The sequence below is a fragment of the Delphinapterus leucas genome, chromosome 20, assembly GCF_059928025.1.
Source record: "Delphinapterus leucas isolate spDelLeu-1000000601 "Yukka" chromosome 20, BTC_Dleu_Yukka2, whole genome shotgun sequence".
Taxonomy (NCBI): Eukaryota; Metazoa; Chordata; class Mammalia; order Artiodactyla; family Monodontidae; genus Delphinapterus; species Delphinapterus leucas.
In genome coordinates, this window is record NC_143148.1 from 42,482,635 (window position 1) to 42,506,243 (window position 23,609).

Below are 23,609 nucleotides of genomic sequence, written 5' to 3' on the forward strand. Positions count from 1 at the left end.
TTTCCCACCCAAGATTCACCCTGCCTTCCAGTCTCCTTGAGAACCTGTGGGGGCTCCTTTCCCCGGGTGTGGAGGATGAGAGAGGAACAAGAGTACAACTGATGAAGACCCCAGAGACCTAAGGAGCTGTCCAGTCCCTTGGCCAGAGGTAGGGGCAGTGCGCTTTAGGAGCCCCTGCAGAGGCACAGATGGGCAGCGCCCGGGCTGTGTGTCTGACACTCCCACTGCTCCGAGGGGGCGCCCTAGGTTGCTCTCCCCCGCCTCTAACCTTCCTGTCCAAGCTGGGGTGCTTCTCTCAGAGGGCCACCTTCAGCCCGAGGCCTCCCGGGAGCACACGTCATCCCCATCTGCCTGCAGCCGGCCCTGCCCACCCCGAGGGCTGCGTGTGAGTGTCTCTGTGGCTACAGATGCTCTAGGCTCCCGGTTTCCCGGTACTGGGCCATGGTGGCTGGTGTGGGGGAAGAGATAGTTTCTGGAAATGGGAGGGGGGTAACCTTGTGAGCTCTGGATTCAGGAAGGGGCCCTCTGCCCCCGACCTTCTCTCTCCACCTACTCGACTCCCCAAACTGCATGACCATTCTCTGGGGACCTCAACCAGCACCTGGGAACTATCAGGAACCTCCCCCACTTCTGTCAGCCAGCCTCAGGAAAGAGCGCCCTCAGGAGCTGCTACACCTCCTCAGGGCCTGAATAGAGGGACTTTTGGGATGTGAACTGAACAACCTTCTGGGGAGAGTCAGCGACCCTTTTACTCAACAGAGCAGGAACCCAGTCAGCAGGCTATTTGAGTGGAAGGAAATGAAGTCATTTCCATGGCAGCAGAGCCCCCACCACAGCAACCTTCCTCCCAGAGCTGTTGGCTGACCTTCTGGCCAGGATCCCTCCTACCTCAGTGTGGAAGGCCCGGCCTCGTGGAGAAGTATAGATTCTGAGGAAAGACCTGGCACCTGGGTTCTGCTGCTACACTTGCCTTATCTCGTGGCCCTTGTGGCTCTAGCTTCCCCAGAAACCTCAAGGACTAAGTGCCTGTGCTTGCTCAGAGGCCGCACGCCATTCCCCATTTCCAGCCTCAGGCCCTCCCCCAGCTGCCTCCTCTAGGGACCCCCTCCCCCCAACACACACACACACACACACACACACACACACACACACACACAGACACACACACACTGGGGATGTGCCTTCTCACAGAAGCTCAACCACTGAGATGCTTTAGGGACTGTGCCCAAACTCCTTCATCTCCAGCCTCTCAAGTTTTTGCTCTGATCCCTGGCACGCCCTGGAGCTGTTCCACCTTTGGAACCTTTCCTGGGTGGCAGGAATGCCTAGCACAGGGGTAGTGACCTAAGTCTGAGCACTGGCGACCCTAGAAATCTGTTACACAAAAACATTTTATTGAGCAGTAAGTGACCCCACTGGGGACAGAAAGGGCTGGCAATAAAGGAGCATGTGAACCTCGGGGCAGGGTGCATGCTGCTTGACTCTCCATCCTGTTCTTGCTTCAGGGAGCAGGTCTTCCTGGGTCTCTCTGTCCTGCCTCCTGAGACCCCAGGCAGGAGGTTCTTTGGGAAGCCACAGATTGCTGCTTTCAGTTTCAAAAAGCCCAGCTCCCCCCTGGTTTGTGGTGGTGGCCACTGACAATGGCTTGGGGCGGGAGCCCATGTGGTAGACTGCTAAGGCTTCTCTGCACCCTGTCTGTGCTCCTGCATCCTCCTCGGCTCGCAGAGTGTAGACTTTTCTTTCTTCAGCTCACAAAGGGGCCCCTGAGGATTGAGCAGAGGAACGTCAGGTTTTCTTCCAGGCCAGCTTCAGCCCTGGGATGTTCAGGGCAGATTCTCATTCAAAACTCAGTTTCTGAGGCTCCTTGCTTACGGCCATTTAGTGTGGAAGGAGGCTCCTGGCTGAGGAAGGCTCAGGCAGAATGACTCAGGTTCAAATCTGTGGCAGTGGGCAGTGGGGGGGCGGGGGGGTGGGGCGCTGCCTTAGGCAGTTAAACCATTGCCCTCTCTTCAGAATGGCTCAGCCAGAAAGATTCTGTGGAGTCCGCCTCCGGGCACCATGCTACAATCGACGGATTTTCGGTCTGGAGCAACTGAGATCTTTGTCGGACTCTTCCGGAGCGTGCTTTCTCTTGGGAGCACGTCTAGGGACTGGCTTCTCTGCTTCCACCTTTGCTGGCGAGGCCAAAGGAACATCCCCGTAGACCCGGTTGCCACCAACTAGGGAGTATGTCTCCCCGTGCCAGCCCAACTGCGTTTCTCCACACCCTCGGCAGAGGACATGGTAGTGACCAGGTGTAGGAGGAGAAACGGGAGCCACTGCTGCTGCAAAGAAAATCAGAACTGATCAGTCACTTCTGCTGTGCACAGTCTCCTGCCAGAACTTCCCTCTCTCATGTCTCTCCCAGTTTCTAGCTGAAGACCTTTAATCTACTTGACATCCAAAACACAGGCTTGGCCCATCACCCCTATGAGTCCCTAGAGAAGGGACACTGGCTGCAAAAGCAATCCCTAGAGCCTAGGGCTGCAGCAGATGAGGAAGTCTCTCCACCGTTTCCAGGGGAAACAGTAGAGCCCGAAAGTAATTGCAATCATGATCCTCTCCATCTCTCCCTTCCACAACAGAGAAAACATTTCTTGCAGTCTGTCACTTCTGAGGCTTTAATGGTCTGTCACTTCTGAGGCTTTAATGGAAATGTCTTTCAAGTTTTGGAAAAAAATAATCTAATATAAATTGGTTAAGAACCCCACCCACCTTGGCAACCCCTCTTGGGCCCCATTTATACTTCCTGTTTCAACCACACTGAACTCTAGCCCTCTGATACTTTTATGTAGATTAGAACAAGGCCAAATGCTGAGGCAGAGTGATCAGGACACTCAGAACCGGGTTCTGGGTACCAAGTCTAGGCTCACATCAACCCAGCCTCCTGGGACACCATCTCCTCGGCCCTCCAGTCTCATTAGCACTTCATCACCCCCCCTTGGTTCTTCCGGTCTTCCCATCAATATGGCACCACCTTCTCCCCTAGTACTCAGCAGCTGAGTATGGGATGTGTCTGAGGGGACCGATATAGACGTCTACATGACAGCACAGAGGTGCCTGGGTTTGAAGGGGCGGTTCTAGAGTGGCCCTCTTCCTCAGACTGCTCCATTTACCATTTGCCAACAAAATTCACTTGTCTTTTGCTAAGAGGCCAATCGGGAAAGGGTCTGAATGGAAGCATCCTGTAGCCCAAAGGGGAAGGCTACATTTATAAAGATCAGAACCGTCCTGCACACTTGTCCAGGGATGACCTTTCACTTGTCCTCAGCAGTGAGCACTGTGGGTCCCTGAAGGTGTCCCAGGTCACTGGTATTACTTACATCTGTGAAAGTGCTCAGGTGTATGTGGTGGGCAAGACCCACGGCAACATGTGCCAGCCAGGTGGGGTTGTGTGTACACCATATTGCTTGTAGAGATGCCCGGTCTGGGTGTACCTGCTGCACTGCCCACCCAGGGAACAGAGCACAGGTCAGAGTAAGTATAGACGATGCAGTCAGACATTCTCTCTCAGACAACAAAAGAGATTGGTATCTGGTGGAGAACTGGTAGGGAAGTTTCTCTGAGGGCAGCACTTTTGCATAGTTACCCTGCCATGGAAACTGTGAGAAGTTCTGTGAGGTCATCACTACCCAGTGAGGTCATAATAAGGAACCTGTGACTTGGGCGGCAGGCTTCAGGAGGAGGGGCAGTTTTGTGGAGGAGAACAGGGTAGAGGCAGAGGTACTCTGCCTGGCCCCTCACACCTGGGCCTCCCCACCCATGCCCTAGTCTAATAGACCACCCCATGTGGGGCGTGCCGGTGGGCTGGCACAGCCCCAGGATCCCCAGGAGGGCAAGAGAGACCCACATTCTGAGATTGGCTTGAGAGGCAAGATTAACGTAAGAGACAGCTAGGTTGTATGGCACTGACCCTAAGAGGCAGAGATTTGTGTGGCCTGGGGAATCAGGGAAGGCTCCTTGGCAGTGGGCCTGAAGGACAAGTGAGATTTGGACCCATGGGGGAGAGAGGGAAGACATCCCAGTTTGGAAGAATAAAAGCAAAGACACAGGGCTTCCCTGGTGGCGCAGTGGTTGAGAGTCCGCCTGCCGATGCGGGGGTCACGGGTTCGTGGCCCGGTCCGGCAAGATCCCACATGCCGCGGAGCCGCTGGGCCCGTGAGCCATGGCTGCTGAGCCTGCGCGTCCGGAGCCTGTGCTCCACAACGGGAGAGGCGACCACAGTGAGAGGCCCGCGTACCGCAAAAAAAAAAAAAAAGCAAAGACACACTTCTCTCGACCTTGTCCTGCCCCAAATATAAATTCATAGCACCCTCACATTTTTACAGCTGAGGACTTAAAAAAACCAAGAGGTTAAGGGGCCTACCCAGTGTTACACAGGTAGTGGAGAGGTGTTCTGCTCAGTGGTTAGGTTCATGTCGGGGCTCCGGATTTATGGCTGATAGGAATGTGAGGACAAGCTCATGCCATTTCAAACATTTCCAAGTGATACTGAGAGAGATGTTAAAGGTGCAAAATGAGGGTGCTGAATGACCTCACAAAGTGGGAATGATAGGCCCATTTTAACATGAAATTGAAAACAAATTCATGACAAAAGGACATAATACAAAATGACAACATAATCATTACACTCCCCTCTCCCCTAGAAGTAAAAATCATTAGAATCCTTTCTCTCTCCACCATGAAAGAATGAGATAAAAGCTCAGCAGCAGCCCCCGTGAAAAACATGGTCAACAGTGTGAAGAGGTGTAACTAAGACGATTTGGTCCGACTCAGAGAAGGAAAGAGACAACTCTGCCCTTAGCCTGATCAGGCCCACAGGAAGGAACCACATTTGGGGCAGCCTTTGATAGTGTGGCAATGAGAGAGAACCTTCTTTAGGAGGGGACTCCCTGTTGCCGACCTTGAAAAAGCAAAGATGGGACATTCGTTTAATGGGGCTGTTGCAGAGGCGATGTGCCCAGGAGGTAGAGACTGCTTGGACTACCATTTTAGAGGTTGGGCCACCCTGGTGGAGAACCACAGCACCTTCTATTCCTAAACTGCTTGAATCAGCGGGTGCACGTTAGGACAGACGAAGTCAGGCCTCATTGGAGCAGACTGCCTTTGGGAGTGGTAGAATGTAAAATGTGAAGGGGAATGCTCTGGAGGAGGTTTGTCATGGCAGGTGGGCCAGCATGAGACCATTCAGATTCTCCAAGGCTCCAGAGATTACTTGGCTGGGAGCATCCCTCTGATGTGGTGGGGGGACTCCTACCTTAACAGGACCTGGCTGGGCATCTGGGGGAGGCAGAATAAATGGTTTATTAACTTACGAGAGCGAGAGACTCACCTGGGGGGTTCCACAAAAGCACTTAAAAAGACTTGTACCTAGATTCTTGAGCCAACCCTCAGAAAACTTATCTAGATCTGGAGTAGGGCTCAGGAAGCTGCACTTTTAATAAGCTTCCTGGGCAGTCCACCACAGTGGTCCATGGATAGAGTGACCAAATTATTGTGTATTCTCGGTTGCTCTTGGGAGTCAAAGTGGGCAATATTAAAAACTGCAGCAGGCATACATATAAACAGGGAATATTCAAGGCAAACAGAGGTGTATAGTTATTCTATGCATGAGTCAGATTTGAGAAAAGCTAGCCTGGTGGTTAAAGAACACAACCCTTAGGACAGACAGACCAGATTCTGTCCTACTTACTTGTGTGATTTTGACCAAGTTCTTTTATCCTTCTGACTGTTTCTTCATATGGAAAAGAGCTATGGCTGTACATTTAGCACAATATTCTCTTTTGGCAAAAGTTGCTCTGGGTCCATGTGTGTTCTCTGAAGCTTAATCCCTTCCAGTGCGCAAGCATTTTTAAGTTGTTTGGTGAAGTACTACACTTGACTTTTAACTGTTCATTCCTTTGGGCAAAGCTTATGTAGTGCTGCAGAGACTAGAACCTATGCAGAGATAGTGAGAGGATGTTATAAGCTTATGCTGCCGGTTTATAAAAAAGTTTAACCTTTTCTCCTCTTCCTCCACCTGCCACCAAGAGATGAGAAAGAAGGCAGAGCCTGGAAATGCACACCAAGCAATACTTCTGTGTCAGTTTGCCTTTTATTCCTCTGCCAGTACTTCCCAGAGAGATTTCACCAAAAGTGCCTAAGCTTGCCATGGCCATTGTTGTGAAGAAAGTTTCTCTCTATTGCTAGTCACATCCCCTTTTCCTTCTCCTGGGGGCTTAATGGATGTTTGGGGGCAGGAAATAAAATTTAAACTAAAACATCAATTGAAAGAGCCTTCGTCCTAAGTGTGGTAGTTTGGAGTGTGAATCTTCTCAGAGTCTAGTGAATTGTGCTCCAGTGGAAACTGTTATTAAGGGACACCCATAGAAACACTGCTTACTGTAAGAAATCATGACACAATACAGAGCCAAGATCGACTTTATTCTTCATGTGAAAGACTACAGAGAGCCATGCTTAGTAGTTCACCCTCCAGTGTTGGCCAGCAGCTTACCTTTTGAAGGCAGACAGCAGCCCAGGCCTTCAGAAGGTGACTAGGCAGCCCAGAGCACCCTACTGACAAGTGTGCTCAGCCATCCAGCACAGAGGGAAAGGTCCCTGTTATGGCATCATATATAAGCCTGCTGCAATAAGGTTTGCTGGTGCAAAGGCTGTCTCACTGAGGACCTAGTCCTGGAAGGCTTCTCCTCCGGCGAGCTGCCAGCTCAATCTTCTGAACCAGGCTCACGTCCCAGGGATGGGTCACAAAGCTGATGACAGTGCCTGGCACTTCGCTCCCCACCCGGCCCACCCTCCCTGCTCTGTGGATGTAGTCTTGCAGGGTGAGAGGGAAATCATAATTGATGACTAGCTCCACCTGGGTGCTGTCCAGGCCCCGAGAGGCGATGTCTGTGCAGAGAAGTATGTCTCGGGAGCCCTTCTGGAAGGACTGGAAGATGCCTGCTCTCATTGAGGCTGGCATCTGTCCCTGCAGTCTTAAGTGTTGGATTTTGTGGTCATCCAGAATATACCCCAGCCAGTTCACAGTGCTGGAGCAATTACAGAACACCAGAACACTTCCTGCGGGGCCAGTCCTATACGCTCTGTCACGCTGCTTGAGGATCGGCACCAACCCAGTCACCTTCTCTGTTCCCTTCAGTCTCATGAATGTCTGTCTGACATGAGGCATGATGCAGTGGAGCTTGTCACTGGTAACAGTGGTTAGAGAGTCTAAGCTGGCAACTTTACTCAGCAGCTGGCCTACACCTTCGGGAAATGTGGCCCCCACCAGCACTAACTGAGCTTTGGGATTGAAGGGGTCTTTTAAGTCAGCTGGGCCTTCTGCTATATGGCTCCCCTCCAAGATGTAATCCACCAGTTCCAGGAAGCTTTCATCCAACAGCGTGTCTGCCTCATCCAACACCAAGAAGGAGAGCTGCTCCAGGCTGATCAGTTGAGTTTTCAGGGCCTTCCACAGAGCCCCCGGAGTGGCCACTAGTATATCTGCTGGAGGATGTTTGGACAGTTGCAGCCTGATCCTACTCATGCCATGGCCTCCCCCTAACTCCCGCACCTGGAGGCCCAAGGAGCTGCCCAAAGGCTGGGCCACGGCCCGCACCTGTTCGGCTAATTCTCGAGAAGGCACAAGAACCAGGCCTCGAGGCGCAGGGATACGACAAGGGTCCAGGCTTGGCTGGCCCAAGAGCCGTTGAAGGAGAGGTAGTAAGTATCCAAGAGTTTTGCCACTGCCGGTTTCTGCGGCGCAGAGGATGTGGCGACCGCGGAGGAGTGGGGGAATGGTACTCGACTGCACGGTTGTGGGCCGAACAACTTCGGGAGCAGCCTCTTGTAGTGCGCTCAGAACGCGTCGCTCCAGACCCAGATCGGTGAAGCTGCCCTTGGGCGAGAGGTTCCGCAGCGCTGGAGCCTCATGTTGCGCGCGCTCGATGGAGAAATGGTCCCCGTGGGCGCGCCGATTCCTCCAGCCGCGCGAAGCGAGTGGCGCGGGTTCCCAAGGGCCCAGCGTGAGGCGAGCCGGCTGGTTCAACTCCGGTCGCCGCGCTGAGATCAGCAGCGACCCAGGTCGCACCAGCACCGGCCGCGGGGGGCTCCGCTGCCCGCTCTGCCGCTCTTCCTGCCGCCGCTGTAGAGCCCGCGGAATGCGCACCACGGGCAGGGGCTCGTTGGGACCGCGGACCGTCAGGTCCCGGCGAGGCGCCAGAAGCAACCGAGCCACGAGCGACAACAGCCCCGGCCGCCGCGCTAGAGCCATACTCCCCTCGGTGCGGGAGAGGCGCACGACAGTGACGTCACGGGCGCGCCAAGGCCTCGCGGACGGTGGCTGGCGCGGCTCAGTAGGGCCCGCGGAATTGGCGAACTGTGTGGAAGGAGCGGGATCTGTAGAGCTCAGCAGCGGCGAGGTCTGTAGGTCCGAACAGGGGATGGTGACTCCAGGCCCCGGCCAACCTTGGGGAAGGGTGCGCGATGGAGGCAGGACCGGGGTCCGGCGATACGCGGCAATGGGGCCCTGGCATTACGAACCAGGAGGGCGGAGGGCTTGTGGCGATCCGATGTCCGATCCCTGCAACGCTCATTTGTCGCCCTCACAGCCCCTGTCATGACTTGGCCAGTTCGGGTCTCCTCCTGTAACTTTACAAGTATTTATTGAGAGTCTGAGTGAATGGTCAGGCCTGGGGGCCGAGGCCTGGGGGCCGAGACCAGGAGTCCGGAGTCGTAGATCCAGGCTCACCCTTCCCTTAGAGCTCCCCAGAGAGCTGAGGGCCCCGAGGGCAAGCTGATGGCCTTCAGCGTATCTTCTCTTCAGTCCAGAGAACTCATCGCTTGGTACTTTTCCCCTCTCTTTTCAGCTGAGGGTCATTCTCCCCTCCCTTGTCATCCTTTCCAGCTTCTCATCCTGAACCCACTGTTTTCTTGGCTAGTTCACCTCCACCGGCTTTCCAGTCAGATACCTCAGTTCCGTAAATAGCAGCGAGGAGGGTCCTGCTACAGATTTGTGGCTTGTCTCACAAAACCACGGTCAGGCAGAATATTTTACTTGAATTCAGTTGTTCAGGTTGCCCAAAAGCCTTACACTACTGGTACTTCTTGAACGGATCCCGAAAATGGGTGTCAGATCATTTCTGTAATTTCCAGTGCCTGGGGTAGGAGATAAGGTAAATGTGGATTAACCATCTGGGAAGTTCTTAACATCTGGAGAAAGAGTTTTACTTTCATTAGATACCGTTATAGAGATAAATACTATTAAATTTCAAATAGCATTTTGATACACGATAGACTTTCTGGAGAGTTACCTGTTAAGCCAGCAGAGGAGAGAGTTTTGAGTACTCATGGGTGAACAGAGTCATTGGATAGAGCAGTGGCTCTTGCGTGAGGGTGATTTTGCCCTCACCCTTCCCCCAGGACATTTGACAATGGCTGGAGACATTTTTCTTTGTCACATCCGGGGGGTGGGGTGGGGTGCTGCAGGCCTCTAGTGGGTAGAGGCCAGGATGCTACTACATATCGTACAAGGCATAGGACAGCCCTCCCCACCACCCCAAAGAATTATCTGGCCCCAAATGTCAGTAGTGTGCTATGGAGAAACCTTGGATAGAGGCTGAGGACTGAAGAGAAGCTGAGGTTGTCACATGTACTCTCACTTCAGGTGGTCAGTCACATTTGCCAGACTATTGTGTGGCCCTGCCCCTTTCCCAGAATCTGTAGCAGGCACACTGATGCCGTGGTTGTCATGTCCTTGGGATGAGAAAACCTTGGGGGCTCCTGAAAGTTATAAACACAGGAAGGAGTGATTTAGGAGGGTGACGAGGGAGAAGAGAACTTTAGGAAGAACAAAATTGTCCTCATGTGTTTGGGAAATGTGCCAGATGGAAAAGAGATGAGGTGTGCCATGGGGTGTACCATTCCAGAAGGCAGACTGGGACTGATGCTTGACTGGGAGTCAGATTCTGAATTTGATATAGACTGCTGTAGCAACTAGAAATGCCTAGATCTGTCTAGAGAGTGCTGGGTTTTCTGTCACTGCAAAGTTCATGTATAGGCTGATGACCACTGATTGGTGATATGATAGAGGGGAGTTGATATAAAGGATGCTCTAAGATATTGTGATTCTACACTACTTTTACGATTCTTTCCCAGAACTCGGAGCTCCTCGTTCGTTAGCTGAAGAGCTCTTGGATGTCTGCTCTGACATGTTTCATCTGTTTACATGTGCCACTCATTTTTCAGGTACAAAGCAAAGAATCGCTTTGCACAAAGCCAGAAGGGATACACTGAAAGAATTATCAGAAAAGAATAATACATAGGTATGTATTTGCATTGACTTTCTCCAAATATTTGAGACAGGGTAGCTGGTTAGTGGCTGCTTTCTCATGCTGGAGCCCTTACAATGTGATCACCTCAGAATGTAATAGGGATTGGAGCCTGTCTGAGCCTGTCTGTCTCTGCCCATGGCCCCTAGTTTCTTCTTGTCATTGCTTTAGTTACTGTGTAAGGCCCTTCTCTTTTCCTCCTGCTGACAGCAGACATTGAGTAACCTCTAGTTGTCACTGAGATGCATATTTCACAGTATAGTACTTTAGAAATGAGAAAGGTTTACTTATTGTGGAAACAAATGTAGGCTCCTGGGAGTGTTAGTGTCACTCGGTAATGTTTTTCCCAGGGCTGCCATGGTAACTGACGTTGCCTGCTTACTCCCTAAGGTTTGAGAAGAATTCTTCCTTGGATCTCAGGTGATAGTGGTACATTCCTTCATTCATTTATTCATTTAGTAAATATTTTCTGAGCACCATGTATGTGCCAGGTACTTTTCATATGGACAGTGAACAAAACAGACAAAATTCCTGCCCTAGTGAACTGTATATTCTGATTTAATTGGCTTGGGGTTAGGCCTGGCCATTGGTAGTTTTTAAAATCTCTCCAGATGATTCTAATGTACAGCTAGGTTTGAGAATCACAGTTATAAATGAAGCACTTTGGGAATTGCAAAGGCATTGCAGAAATAAAAAGTGGCTATTGGTATTCCTTCACTATTCCTGCATTTTCCTGCCTGCATCAGGACTGTTGTACAAGTGCTGATCATTTTCTTTTCAGCCCTTTTCGCTGTTTGCCTAGACCCTTTATCCCTCTTTCTAACCTATCACCCTACCTCCTTCCTGTCTTTCAACCTCCAGTCCATCATCTGTTTGGGATTTATCCTAAACTTGGTGGGAAGGCATTGCAGGGTATAAACAGAGAAGTGGTGTTAGCAGAGATGCCTTTTTCAGACACCATACTGGCTATTGTAAGAGAATGGATAGGAGGGGGCAGGAGTAGATTTGGGGAGACTCATTAGGAGACTGGCTTTGTGCACAGTGGTGGCCTTGCAGATGGAGTAAAGCAGGCAGGTTAGAGTCATATTTGGAAGGTTAGTGATGGCTTGGAGGTGAATAGGAGATAGTGATGAATTGGATGTGGGGAATGTGGGTTAAGGATGTGTAATTGGGTAAATGGAGGTGCTACTTACTGAAATGGGAAAATTTTTCTCCCCACATATTGACCTGATAAACACCTTCTCATCCTCTAGACCTTGAATCAGAGATTCTTTCTTGTTTTCTTTTATTATATTTTATTTTATTTCATTTTTATTTGGGCTGTGACGCCAGCTTGCAGGATCTTAGTTCCCCAACCAGGGATTGAACCCAGGCCCCCTGAACTGGAGGCACAGGGTCCTAACCACTGGACCACCGGGGAATTCCCAGCAGAGATTTTTTTCTTTCTTTTCTTTCTTTTCTTTCTTTTTTTAATATAAGTTTTAATTAATTGATTAATTAATTAATTTTTGGTTGCGTTGGGTCTTTGTTGCCGCGCGTGGGCTTTCTGTAGTTGCGGCAAGCAGGGGCTACTCTTCGTTGCGGTGCACGGGCTTCTCACTGCAGTGGCTTCTCTTGTTGCGGAGCACGGGCTCTATGCGTGCGGGCTTCAGTAGTTGTGGCGCGTGGGCTCAGTAGTGGTGGCTCGCGGGCTTAGTTGCTCTGCAGCATGTGGGATCTTCCCGGACCAGGGAGCAAACCCGTGTCTCCTGCATTGGCAGGCGGATTGTTTGTTTTTTTAAAACATCTTTATTGGAGTATAATTGCTTTACAATGGTGTGTTAGTTTCTGCTGTATAACAAAGTGAATCAGCTATATGCATGCGTATATCCCCATATCCCCTCCCTCTTGCGTCTCCCTCCCACCCTCCTGATCCTACCCCTCTAGGTGGTCACAAGGCACTGAGCTGATCTCCCTGTGCTATGCAGCTGCTTCCCACTTGCTAGCTATTTTACATTTGGTAGTATATATATGTCAATGCTACTCTCTTACTTCATCCCAGCTTACCCTTCCCCCTTCCCGTGTCCTCAAGTCCATTCTCTGTGTCTGCGTCTTTATTCCTGTCCTGCCCCTAGGTTCATTAGAACCATTTTTTTTTTTTTTAGATTCCATATATATGTGTTAGCATACGGTATTTGTTTTTCTCTTTCTGACTTACTTCACTCTGTATGACAGGCTCTAGGTCTATCCACCTCGCTACAAATAACTCAGTTTCGTTTCTTTTTATGGCTGAGTAATATTCCATTGTATATATGTGCCACATCTTCTTTATCTATTCGTCTGTCGATGGACACTTAGGTTGCTTCCATGTCCTGGCTATTGTAAATAGTGCTGGCAGGCAGATTCTGAACCACTGCGCCACCAGGGAAGTCCCCAGAGATTATTTCTTAAGGGAGGCCCTCCTCAACCCCCATGAGTCTCTTTCCTGCTGACATAGACTCCCACAGCCTTATGTAACTGCTCCTTCATAGCACCATACACAGTTTTAATTTCATACATATTTGTAAGTCCCCTTTCTATAACATATTTGTAAGTATCCCTTTCATCATTTTATCTCTAGTGCCTACCAGTGCTTGACATATCTTAGGGGCTCAGTAAGTGTCTGTTGAATAAATAATTGGAGACAGAGGACAAGGCTTAGGAGGGAAGATCAAGGCTTTGTTTTCTACATGTTGAGTAGAAGATGCCCTTAAGACATCCCAGTGGGGATGTGTTTTGAGCAGTTGGTGTGAGGTTGGGATGCCTTTGGAGATGATCATGGCCACTATTTTAAACCATGGGAGTGAATAAATTTGTGAGGATGTGTGAAATTAGAAGGGAAGAGGGCCCACGACTAAGGAGCAACCTCAACCTGTGAGGGGAGGAGGTGAAACCAGCAAAAGAGACTGAAAAGCAGGGGTAGAGAGAAAAACTGGGAGAGTGTGTGGTCGACGAACCCAGGGAGGAGAGAGATCAAGGAAGAGGGGAGGCTCAACCATGCCATGTGCTGCTAGCAAAACAAGATTGAGGACAGGTCAGTGTCTCGTAGATTGAGCAACTTCGAGGTAATTGGTGACTTTAATCAGAGCAGTTTTGGGAGAGTGGCAGAGGGGGAGGCCAGGCCGGAGTAGGCTGAGGAGTAAAAAGTTAGTTAGCAAGCTTTGTGGTTTTTAGAGGGGACCATGTTTGCTTAGAATAAATAAATTAACAGTTATCTCTGGGACATGGGATTTTGATTTTCTTCGATTTACTCCTGTTGCTCTACCTTTAAAATATTTTTAGAATGTGACCACTTCTCACCACTTCCCCTGCTATCTCTCTGTCCTGAGCCACCATCATCTCTGACATCGGTGAGTGAAGAGCCTTCTAACTGATCTGCCTGTGTCTACCGTGGCCCCCACAGTCTGTTTTTCATACAGCAGTCACCGTGATAATGGGGAATGTGATCAGTCATGCCACTCCTCTCCTTAAAACCCTTCACTGGCTCCTATCGTGAAGAGCTAACAAAGCCCGCAGAGCGTCCTACAAGGCCATTCGGGGCCTGACCACTGTGTCCTATCTGCTTACTGCTCTCCATCCATTGTGTATCTGACTTCCATTACTCTCTTCTTTCTGTGCTGCAACCACAGTGGCCTCCTTCCTGTTCTTCTAACACACCAGACAAGCTCCTGCCCCAGGGTCTTTGCACTGGCCCTTTCTTCTCCTGTGCACTCTTCCACTAGATACCAACTTGGCTAACTCAAATCTCTGCTCAGATGTCATCTTCTCATTGAAGCTTATCTGGGCTTCTCTATTTAAAATTTTAACCTATGGGGATGAGGTGGGGGGGAAATGGGTGAAGGTGGTCAGAGGATACAAACTTCCAGTTACAAGACAAATACATTCTGGGATGTAATGTACAGCATGGCAACTATGGTTAACAATACTGTATTGTTTCTTTTTAAATTTTATTTATTTGTTTATTTTTGGCTGTGTTGGGTCTTCGTTGCTGCACGTGGGCTTTCTCTAGTTGCGGTGAGTGGGGGCTCCTCTTTGTTGCGGTGCACAGGCTTCTCATTGTGGTGGCTTCTCTTGTTGCGGAGCACCTGCTCTAGGTGCGCGGGTTTCAGTAGTTGCGGCACGTGTGCTCAGTAGTTGTGGCTTGCGGGCTCTAGAGTGCAGGCTCAGTAGTTGTGGCACACGGGCTTAGTTGCTCCGCGGCATGTGGGATCTTCCCAGACTAGGGATCGAACCCGTGTTCTCTGAACTGGCAGGCAGATTCTTAACCACTGTGCCACCGCGGAAGTCCCGGTAATACTGTATTGTATCCTGAAAGTTGCAAAGAGAGTAGATCTTAAAGGTTCTCATGATGAGAAAAAAATTATGTGAGGTGATAGATATTGTCTAAACTTATTGTGGTAATCATTTGGTGATATATACATATGTGAAAGCTTTATGTTGTACAGCTTAAACTAATACAATATCATATGTTAATTTTATCTCAGTGAAACTGGAAAAAATTTTTAACCCATCTGCAGTTTTCAATCTCCTTTCTCCTTGCTTTTTTTTACTCTATAGCACTATCAATTTTCCATCATACTATGTAATTTACTTATTATGCTTATTGTTTTTGCCTTTTTCCCCACTGGAATGAAAGCTCTACCAGAGTAGGAATCTTTTGTCTGTTTTCTTCTCTAATGTATCCCCAAAGACTAGGACAGTGACTGGTACAGAGTAGACACTTAATAAATATTTGTTGGATGCATAAATGAGCATGCATTATTTTTACGATAAAAGAAAAGGAAAACCAAATACTATGTGTTGGAAAGAAGAAGGAAAGCCTTCTCTGGATAACAGAAGAGATTTTCTCCATTTGAATTTCTGACTCTCTTTCTTCAGGAATGATTGTGAACAGCCTCTCTCTGTGCTACCACAACAAACTCATCTTAGCCCCTATGGTTCGGGTAGGGACTCTCCCAATGCGGCTGCTGGCCCTGGACTATGGAGCGGACATTGTGTACTGTGAGGTAAGGGGCTCCTGATCTTCCCGGAGAGCTCTTCCACAGGTGCAGCCTCCCCATCTGTGGGTGGGAGCGGTCAGGAGTCAGAGGAGGCAGAATGGGCTCTCCCTTCACAGGTGCTCACTGAAGGCAGCAGAGCACAAACACGCAGGAGTCCTGTGAGCCCTGCTGAGGACCAGGAGCCTGGGCAGCACGGAGGCATTGTGGGACACCTGGGCCAGGTGGCTAGATGAGCATCGTGTCAGGTCACTGCTGTGGCCCCCCATAGGAGTTAATACACATTCAGTACATGAATGAGTGAACTCAAGATCAGGAAGAGGAGGAAAAGGACCAGATTCAGGCCAGGGAAGCTGGATGGGGCTGCTTTTGGGAACCATAGGATTTTCTGGTGGCAGTAGCTAGTGGACCAGCTACTGGCCGGCTGCTGTGGAGAACATTAAGACTTGAGACCCAGGTTTAGAAAGCATCTTCTAGGAAAACTAGAGTTACAGGAGTAGCTGATATTGGGTAGGGACTGGGAGCAGTGGTTCTCAGTTGGGCATGCATCAGAATTATCTGGGCAGCTTCCCCCGCAATCCCCAATCCTGATATGTCCCTCTAGTTGGTGTGAGAGGTTAGAGAAACTACCCCAGTGCTTCTGATATTTCCATCTTTAAGAGCCACCGGCGGTGGGATGAGGACTGTGGCTATAAAAGGGAAACACAGGGAATCCTTGTGGTGGTAGAACTATTCTGTGTCAACATCCTGGTTGCGATATTGTACTACGGTTTTGCAAGATGTTACCATGAGGAGAAATTGGGCAATGGGTACATAGAATCTCACATTCTTACAATTGCATGTGAACCTCCAATTATCTCAAAATAAAAAGTTTAATTGAAAAGAAAGCCACTGGTGTAGGGTCTTCCCTGGTAGTCCAGTGGTTAAGACTTTGCGCTCCCAATGCAGGGGGCCCGGGTTCGATCCCTGGTCGGTGAACTAGATCCCACATGCATGCCACAACTAAGAGTTCGCATGCTGAACTAAGAAGCCTGCATGCCACAACTAAGAGCCCGCATGCTGCAGCTAAACATACCGCATGCTGCAACTAAACGCGCCGAAACGAAGATCCCACATGCCGCAAATGAGACCTGGTGCAGCCAAAATAAATAAATAAATATTAAAGAAAAAAAAGTTTAATTGAAAAGAAAGACACTGGTATAGGGACTTCCCTGGTGGTCCAGTGGGTAAGACTCCGCACTCCCAATGCAGGGGGCCTGGGTTTGATCCCTGGTCAGGGAACTAGATCCCGCAGGCATGCCACAACTAAGAGTCTGCATGCCGCAACTAAGAAGCCCGCATGCTGCAACGAAGATCCCGTGTGCCGCAGCTAAGACCCAGTGCAGCCAAAATAAATAAATAAAATAATAAATTTTAAAAAAGAAAATTACCTGATTAGGGCACCGCTGTGGCACATAGATGTGAACACTTGAGGGGTTAATAGATTGAGGAGTAAGCAGCAAAATGAGGAAGTAGAAATAAGGCTGCTGACTACCCCCCAGAAATTCAAGAGGTGAAGGGAGGAAGTGTATAGCTGGAGGTGAAGGAAGAGGGGTGAATGGAGTTGTTTGTTGGTAACTTGCTTGTTTGTAGCGTAGGAAGAAGGGCTTAACAATGAGGGGAGGCCTGAAGATTTGGGGCATTAGGGGGATTTGTAGGGCCAGGTCTTGGAGGGGACAGGATTCTTGACGAGGTGGTAGGACCTGCCTTCCACTGAGATAGGGCAAGGAGGAGAGGGCGAAGATGATGAGGGAAACTGAGGGGTTTTGCCTGAGAGACTTGTTTTACAAGATGTAGGAAGTCAGTCTTCTGTTGGAAATGAGGGTGGCAAGTGTGGGCTAGGGACCTGAGGAAAGGAAGTGAAGGTGTTTTGGTCCTATTCCCATGGGGAATGGGCACTGGGAGATGTGCCTGGCAGGCAGGTGTGCACAGTGATACTGGTTTGCAGCTTTATAGGAAGGAGAGCTTGAGAAGCCTGGCAGGGGGATGCCCATGGCAGGGATTGGCATGCCAGTATCTACAGCAGGGCAGGGGCAGAGGCATCTAGGGTGCTGACAAGGTGAAATGGGAAGGAGGGAGTATGTGTTGTCCAAAGGTGGGAGTCAGAAAGGGATTTTCCAGAGTTTAGGGTCACAGAGACCCAAGACCTGACTTTTAAGTGGTTTGTCAAAGTACAGGTGAGGAGGTCCCAAACATGTGAAATGGGCTGTTAGTGTACATCCATAAATCTTCCAGGCTGCCAGAACGTGCCTACGGCAGGGAGGAGCCTGTTCCCAGGGGCCAGTCCCAGGGGAATGTGGTAGTGTGCTGAGCATATTCATCTGGTCACTCAACCCTTGAGCCTACACTCTGGCCCCAGGGTGGTCAGCCATGGGTTAGGTATAGCCTTTCCTGGCCAGCACTCTCCTTGGCCTCCAGAAAAAACCTCTTGGATTTGGAAGGGGATTGGGAGGAGGAACTATGAAGAATCAGGGACTCAGATTCTGAGGTCTTGGGAACCAAAAAGATGAAATCCCAGAGAACAGCTGTTACCTTTCATTACTTGTGATTCTCCTCTACCCCAGGACAGAGGGTGCATGATAGCTCTTCATCCACTTAGTCCATGTTTACCAATAGGGTCCTGTGGGGTGACTCAGACTCAAGGATGAAGCCCTCTGCTTCTTCCCTGCTGCCCCAACTCCATCACTGTCCAGCTGTAGCCCCGCATGGTTGCTTCAAGGCCCGGGATGTATAGTGTCCCTCTTCTCTCTACCCATGCTTCACATACTGTCTCCATCAATTATTTGCTTACTCTGATGACCCTTCATGTCCCTACTCTCCCTAATCTTGTGCTGTCACGGAAAGTAAGAGTGGGTCCATTGAGTGCTAACCCTTTATTTTCAGATTCATTTATGTCCCTGCGGTGGCCATCCTGCTGGTTTCTTCTCTTAGACCAAGTGGTGGTAAAGGCTTCAGGCCTTTAAAGCACCAGCTCACCAGGGCTCAAACTTATTCTGGGGCACAATTCTGAGGGTTGCTAAAATTGAGGAAAAGGCAGTAGTGCCTACATTGACATATTCAGCCTCCTTGGCCTTCACTTTTGCTATGCGAGCAGCATTTTTCTGGGACCCCAGAGGGTGGAGTTGTATTCACCTGGAGATAATGTGGAGTGAAACACCAGGATGGAAGTGAGTGAGTGTATGACAGCACGGTGTCTGCTCTAGACAGCCACTATATGTTTATAGCCCTGGGGGAATCAGTCTGTGATGAGGTCACGGAAGCTGGGTAGTGAGAAACAGAGCTGACCCGCAGATTCCGGATGCTTCATCAGGTGCTTTGTTGAGAATTCTTAGGGTTGTTTTCAAGCACTTGGGAAGTCATGGTCCCAGGATTTATGCGGTGACTTCAGAATGTGACTCTCCTAATTGGTCAAAGCTTGGTTTTCCTCATGATTGTGACTAATCCATTCTTCCAGGACTCTTCTTGAGTTTGGAGCAGAGTAAATACTGATTAAAACCCTTTGTATTTTTTTTTTTTTTTAAACCCTTTGTATGTTTGACGAGCACTTGCTCTGGGAGAGTCAATATAGCTTATGAATAAATTAAGGGACCTCTGCCAGAAGAGACCTAGGCCCTTTACCCAGACCTAGCTGCTGTGGAGCAGAGGCCGGTGGGCAGGCCAACTGGCCCCTGCCTGTGGTGAGTAGGTCTCTGGGAACTGGGCCCTGAGTACTGGGAAAGGCACAGCATGGCGCCTGGTGCCCCCTGGTGGATCCAGAGTTGCTCTGCAGGCCAGCTGTGTAGATGAACTTACTGTGTTCCCCTGAGGTGACCCATCTGTGGGTTAGATCGTCAAACCACACCATCCACCTCTCAGGACCTCGTGTAGGACCTAGGGCATACCAGGCATACAGGCAGCTCCTTAAAAGGCCTGCAGAACCCTCAGCAGTTGGAGGTGAAGAAAGGATGAACCAGCTCAGCAAAGGTTAAGGGAGCAGTACTCTGATTCCCCACCAAGGTCTGCCCTATTGACGGAGTTTTCTAGGGGTTCATCAGATGTCACTTAACTATTCCTTTTTTAAAAAAATTTACTTGTTTTATTTTTGGCTGCGTTGGGTCTTCATTGCTGCGTGCGGGCTTTCTCTAGTTGTGGAGAGTGGGGGCTACTCTTCGTTGCGGTGCATGGGCTTCTCATTGCGGTGGCTTCTCTTGTTGCGGAGCACGGGCTCTAGGCGCGCGGGCTTCAGTATTTGTGGCTCGTGGGTTCTGGAGCGCAGGCTTAGTAGTTGTGGCTCACGGGCTTAGTTGCTTCGTGGCATGTGGGATCTTCCTGGACCAGGGCTCGAACCCGTGTCCCCTGCACTGGCAGGTGGATTCTTAACCACTGCGCCACCAGGGAAGCCCCCTATTCCTTTTTATAAGAACAATGGATGGACAGACCATGTATTGTCATACTGAGTGAAGTAAATCAGACAGAGAAAGACAAATATCATGATATCACTTATATGTGGAATCTAAAAAAATGGTACAAATGGACTTATTTACAAAACAGAAATAGAGTCACAGATGTACAAAACAAATTTATGGTTACCTGGGGGAAAGAGAGGGGGATAAATTGGGAGATTGGGATTGACATATACACACTACTATTTATAAAATAGATAACTAATAAGAACCTACTGTATAGCACAGGGAACTCTACTCAATACTCTGTAATGACCTATATGTGAAAAGAATCTAAAAAATAGTGGATATATGTATATGTATAACTGATTCACTTTGCTGTACAGCAGAAACTAACACAACATTGTAAATCAACTACACTCAAATAAAAATTAAATAAAAACAAAAAACCAAAAACAACAGGACTCCAGTGGCTTAGACGTGAGAGGACACCTACCTTTTAATAGGCAGGATGAAGGGAGAAGGCAATATTCTTAAGAGACTATGATTACCAAAATGGGTACTTAAATTTTTTTGTGTGGCAAAAAACACATAACAAATTTTACCATATTAACCGTTTTTAAGTGTGCAGTTCAGTAGTTGTGAAACAGATCTCTAGAACTTTTTCATCTTGCAAAACTGAAACTCTATGCCCATTAAACAACAACTCCTCTCCCCACAGCCCCTGGTAACCACCGTTCTACTTTCTGTTTCTATGAATTTGAATACTTTAGCTACCTTATGTAAGTGGAAATATGCAATATTTGTCTTTTTGTGACTGGCTTATTTCACTTAGCATAATAACCTCAAGGTTCATCCATGTTGTACTATGTAACAGGATTTCTTTCCATTTTTAGGCTGAATAATATCATATTATGTAATATGTATACTACCTTTTGCTTATCCATTCATCTGTCGATGGACATTTGGGTTGCTTCTATCTCTTGGCTATTTTGAATAGTGTTGTGCATGTAGGTGTGCAGATACTCCTTTGAGATCCAGCTTTCAATTCTTTGGGATATATATATATATATATATACCCAGAAGTAGGATACTTTCATGTTTTGAGGAACTTCCATACTGTTTTCCCTGTCTTTTGCGCCATTTTACAATCCCACGAGCAGTCCACAATTTCTAAAATCTTTGCCAACACTTGCTATTTTCTCTTTTTTTTTGATAGTACCCATGCTAATGGGTGTGAAGTGATAGCTCATTGTGGTTTTGATTTGCATTTCTCTGAAGATTAGTGTTGTTGAGCATGTTTTTATATGCTTCTTGGCCATCAGTATATCTTTTTTTTTTAACATCGTTATTGGAGTATAATTGCTTTACAATGGTGTGTTAGTTTCTGCTGTATAACAAAGTGAATCAGCTATATGTATACATATATCCCCATATCTCCTCCCTCTTGTGTCTCCCTCCCACCCTCCCTATCCCACCCCTCTAGGTGGTCACAAAGCACTGAGCTGATCTCCCTGTGCTATGCAGCTGCTTCCCACTAGCTAGCTATTTTACATTTGGTAGTGTATATACATGTCAATGCCACTCTCTCACTTCTTCCCAGCTTACCCTTCCCCCTCCCTGTGTCCTCAAGTCCATTCTCTACGCCTGCGTCTTTATTCCTGTCCTGCCCCTAGGGTCATCAGACCATTTTTTTTTTAGATTCCATATATATGTTTTAGCCATGGTATTTGTTTTTCTCTCTCTGACTTCACTCTGTATGACAGACTCTAGGTCCATCCACCTCACTATAGATAATTCAATTTCATTTCTTTTTATGCTATGCCTATTTTTAAATTGAGTTATTTGTCTTTTTATTCTAAGAGTTGTAAGAGTTCTTTATATATTCTGGATACTAGACCTTTATCAGATATATGATTTGATATTTTCTCCCATTCTGTGGATCGTCTTTTCCACTTTATTTTTTTAAAAGACTTTAGTTTTATTTTTTAAAATTTTATTTAAGTATAATTGATTCACTTTGGTTTTTTTTTTGTGTGTGTGGCTGCATTGGTTCTTTGTTGCAGTGTGCGGGCCTCCCACTATGGCAGCTTTTCTTGGTGTGGAGCATGGGCTCTAGGTGCACGGGCCTCAGCAGTTGTGGTGCGCGGGCTCAGCAGTTCTGTGGCATGTGGGATCTCCCCGGACCAGGGATAGAACCCATGTCCCCTTTGTTGGCAGGTGGATTCTCAACCACTGCACCACCAGGGAAGTCCCTGATTCAATTTATTGATAGTATCCTTTGATGCAAAATTTTTTTGCATCAATGCAAAAATTTTTAATTTTAATGAAGTCCAATTTACCTAATTTTTTCCTTTGTTGTTTGTGCTTTTGGTATCATCTCTAAGAAATTATTGCTTAATCTAAGGCCACAAAGATTTATACTTAGGTTTTCTTCTATGAATTTTATAGTTTTGGCTCTTACACTTAGGTCTTGGATGCATTTTGAGTTAATTTTTTTTTTAGTTAATTTTTGTGTACATTATGAGGTAGGGATCAAAATTCATTTTCTTGCATGTGGATATCCAGTTGTCCCAGCACCTGTTAAAAAGACAGTTCTTTCCCCAATAAATTGTCTTGATACTCTTGTCAAAAATCAGTTGGTCATAGATGTTTTGGTTTGTATCTGGACTCTCAAATCTATTCCATTGGTCTATGTGTCTATCCTTATGCCAGTACCATACATCTTGATTATTATAGTTTGCTAGTGGGTTTTGAGATTAGGAAGTGTGAATCCTCCAACTTTATTCTTCTATTTCAAGATTGTTTTGTCTATTCTAGGTTCCATATGAATTTTAGGATCATCTTGTCAATTTCTGCAAAAATGGCAGCTAGGATTCTGATGGGGTTTGTGTTGAATCTACAGATCAGTTTGGGGAATATTGCTATCTTAACAATATTAAATCTTCCAGTCGTTGAACATGATATATCTTTTTTTAAAAAAATAATATTTATTAAAAAAAAATAATAATAATAATATTTATTTATGTAGTTGACTGTGCCGGGTCTTAGTGCGGCACAGGGGATCTTCGTTGCAGCATCCGGGATCTTTAATTGTGGCATGCGGGATCTAGTTCCCTGACTAGGGATCGAACCCGGGCCCCCTGCATTGGGAGCGTGGAGTCTTAACCACTGGACCACCAGGGAAGTCCGGATATCTTTTCATTTATTTAAATCTCCTTTAATTTCTTTAAACAATATTTTATAGTTTTTAGTGAATCACCTCCTTGGTTTCTGGCTGTCATTGTTTCTCATGAAAAATCAGTTGTTAGTCTTATTGAGAATCCCTTGTACATGGTAAGTCACTTCTCTCTTGCTGCTTTCAAGATTATCTCTTTGTCTTTGATTTTCAGCTGTTTGATTGTGATGTGTCTAGGTGTGGATCTCTTTTAAGTTTATTCTACTTGGAGTTTGTTGAGCTTCTTGGATGTATAGATTAATGTTTTTCATCAAATTTGGGAAATTTTCTGCCATTATTTCTTCAAATATTTATTCTATCCCTTCTCTCCTTTTGCAACTCCCATTATTCATTTTGGCAGTGATTTTTTTTTTTTTGAGTGGGCAGTCACACAGTTTGTCAATCTGAGTTTATTTGTGTTTCTGAAAACAGAGATATACCAAAGATTCTTTAACCAAGCTGGAGGTTAAAAGACTATGAAGATAGGTCAGAGATGGGGATGGAAAGGTAGAATGGAGAGACACTGGTGATAAGCAAGATCAGCTCAGATAGAGAAAGCAAGCCAAGTGGAATGGAGGAGATGAAGGCAGCAGGATGTAATAGGAACATA

General features: G+C 47.7%; 3 protein-coding genes across 7 annotated transcripts in view; 1 reads left to right on the top strand and 2 right to left on the bottom strand.

Annotated features, from left to right (window-relative positions):
* Nucleotides 1-2,019: 2,019 nt before the first annotated feature.
* On the bottom strand, nt 2,020-3,697 carry DPEP2NB (DPEP2 neighbor). The gene is given in 2 exon segments (XM_022583409.2): nt 2,020-2,324; nt 3,477-3,697. Coding segments are annotated over 2 exon segments (372 nt in total). The 5' UTR covers nt 3,544-3,697.
* Nucleotides 3,698-5,576: 1,879 nt separating this feature from the next.
* On the bottom strand, nt 5,577-8,304 carry DDX28 (DEAD-box helicase 28). Its single transcript, XM_022583570.2, has one exon. It carries the CDS (start codon nt 8,288-8,290, stop codon nt 6,695-6,697), a length of 1,596 nt encoding a protein of 531 aa, XP_022439278.2. The 5' UTR covers nt 8,291-8,304; the 3' UTR covers nt 5,577-6,694.
* Nucleotides 8,305-8,345: 41 nt separating this feature from the next.
* DUS2 (dihydrouridine synthase 2) overlaps nt 8,346-23,609 on the top strand; it is a 41,274-nt gene continuing 26,010 nt past the window's right edge. For 3 of the 5 annotated variants that reach the window (XR_016391014.1, XR_016391013.1, XM_089903255.1), the window contains exons 1-3: nt 8,346-8,438; nt 10,264-10,340; nt 15,243-15,370. Coding sequence is in view for 2 of the 5 variants with exons in the window: in XM_089903255.1 (XP_089759381.1) it covers nt 15,245-15,370 (126 nt within the window). In the remaining 3 variants the exon portion in view is untranslated. Of the gene's footprint in view, nt 8,439-10,263; nt 10,341-13,646; nt 13,715-15,242; nt 15,371-23,609 lie in introns of all 5 variants that reach the window. The other 2 variants (XM_089903256.1, XM_089903257.1) reach the window with 2 other exon arrangements.

Bases quoted from the DNA above. Each gene is read 5' to 3' on its own strand.
- DDX28 (XM_022583570.2), bottom strand. From the start codon at position 8,290: ATGGCTCTAGCGCGGCGGCCGGGGCTGTTGTCGCTCGTGGCTCGGTTG.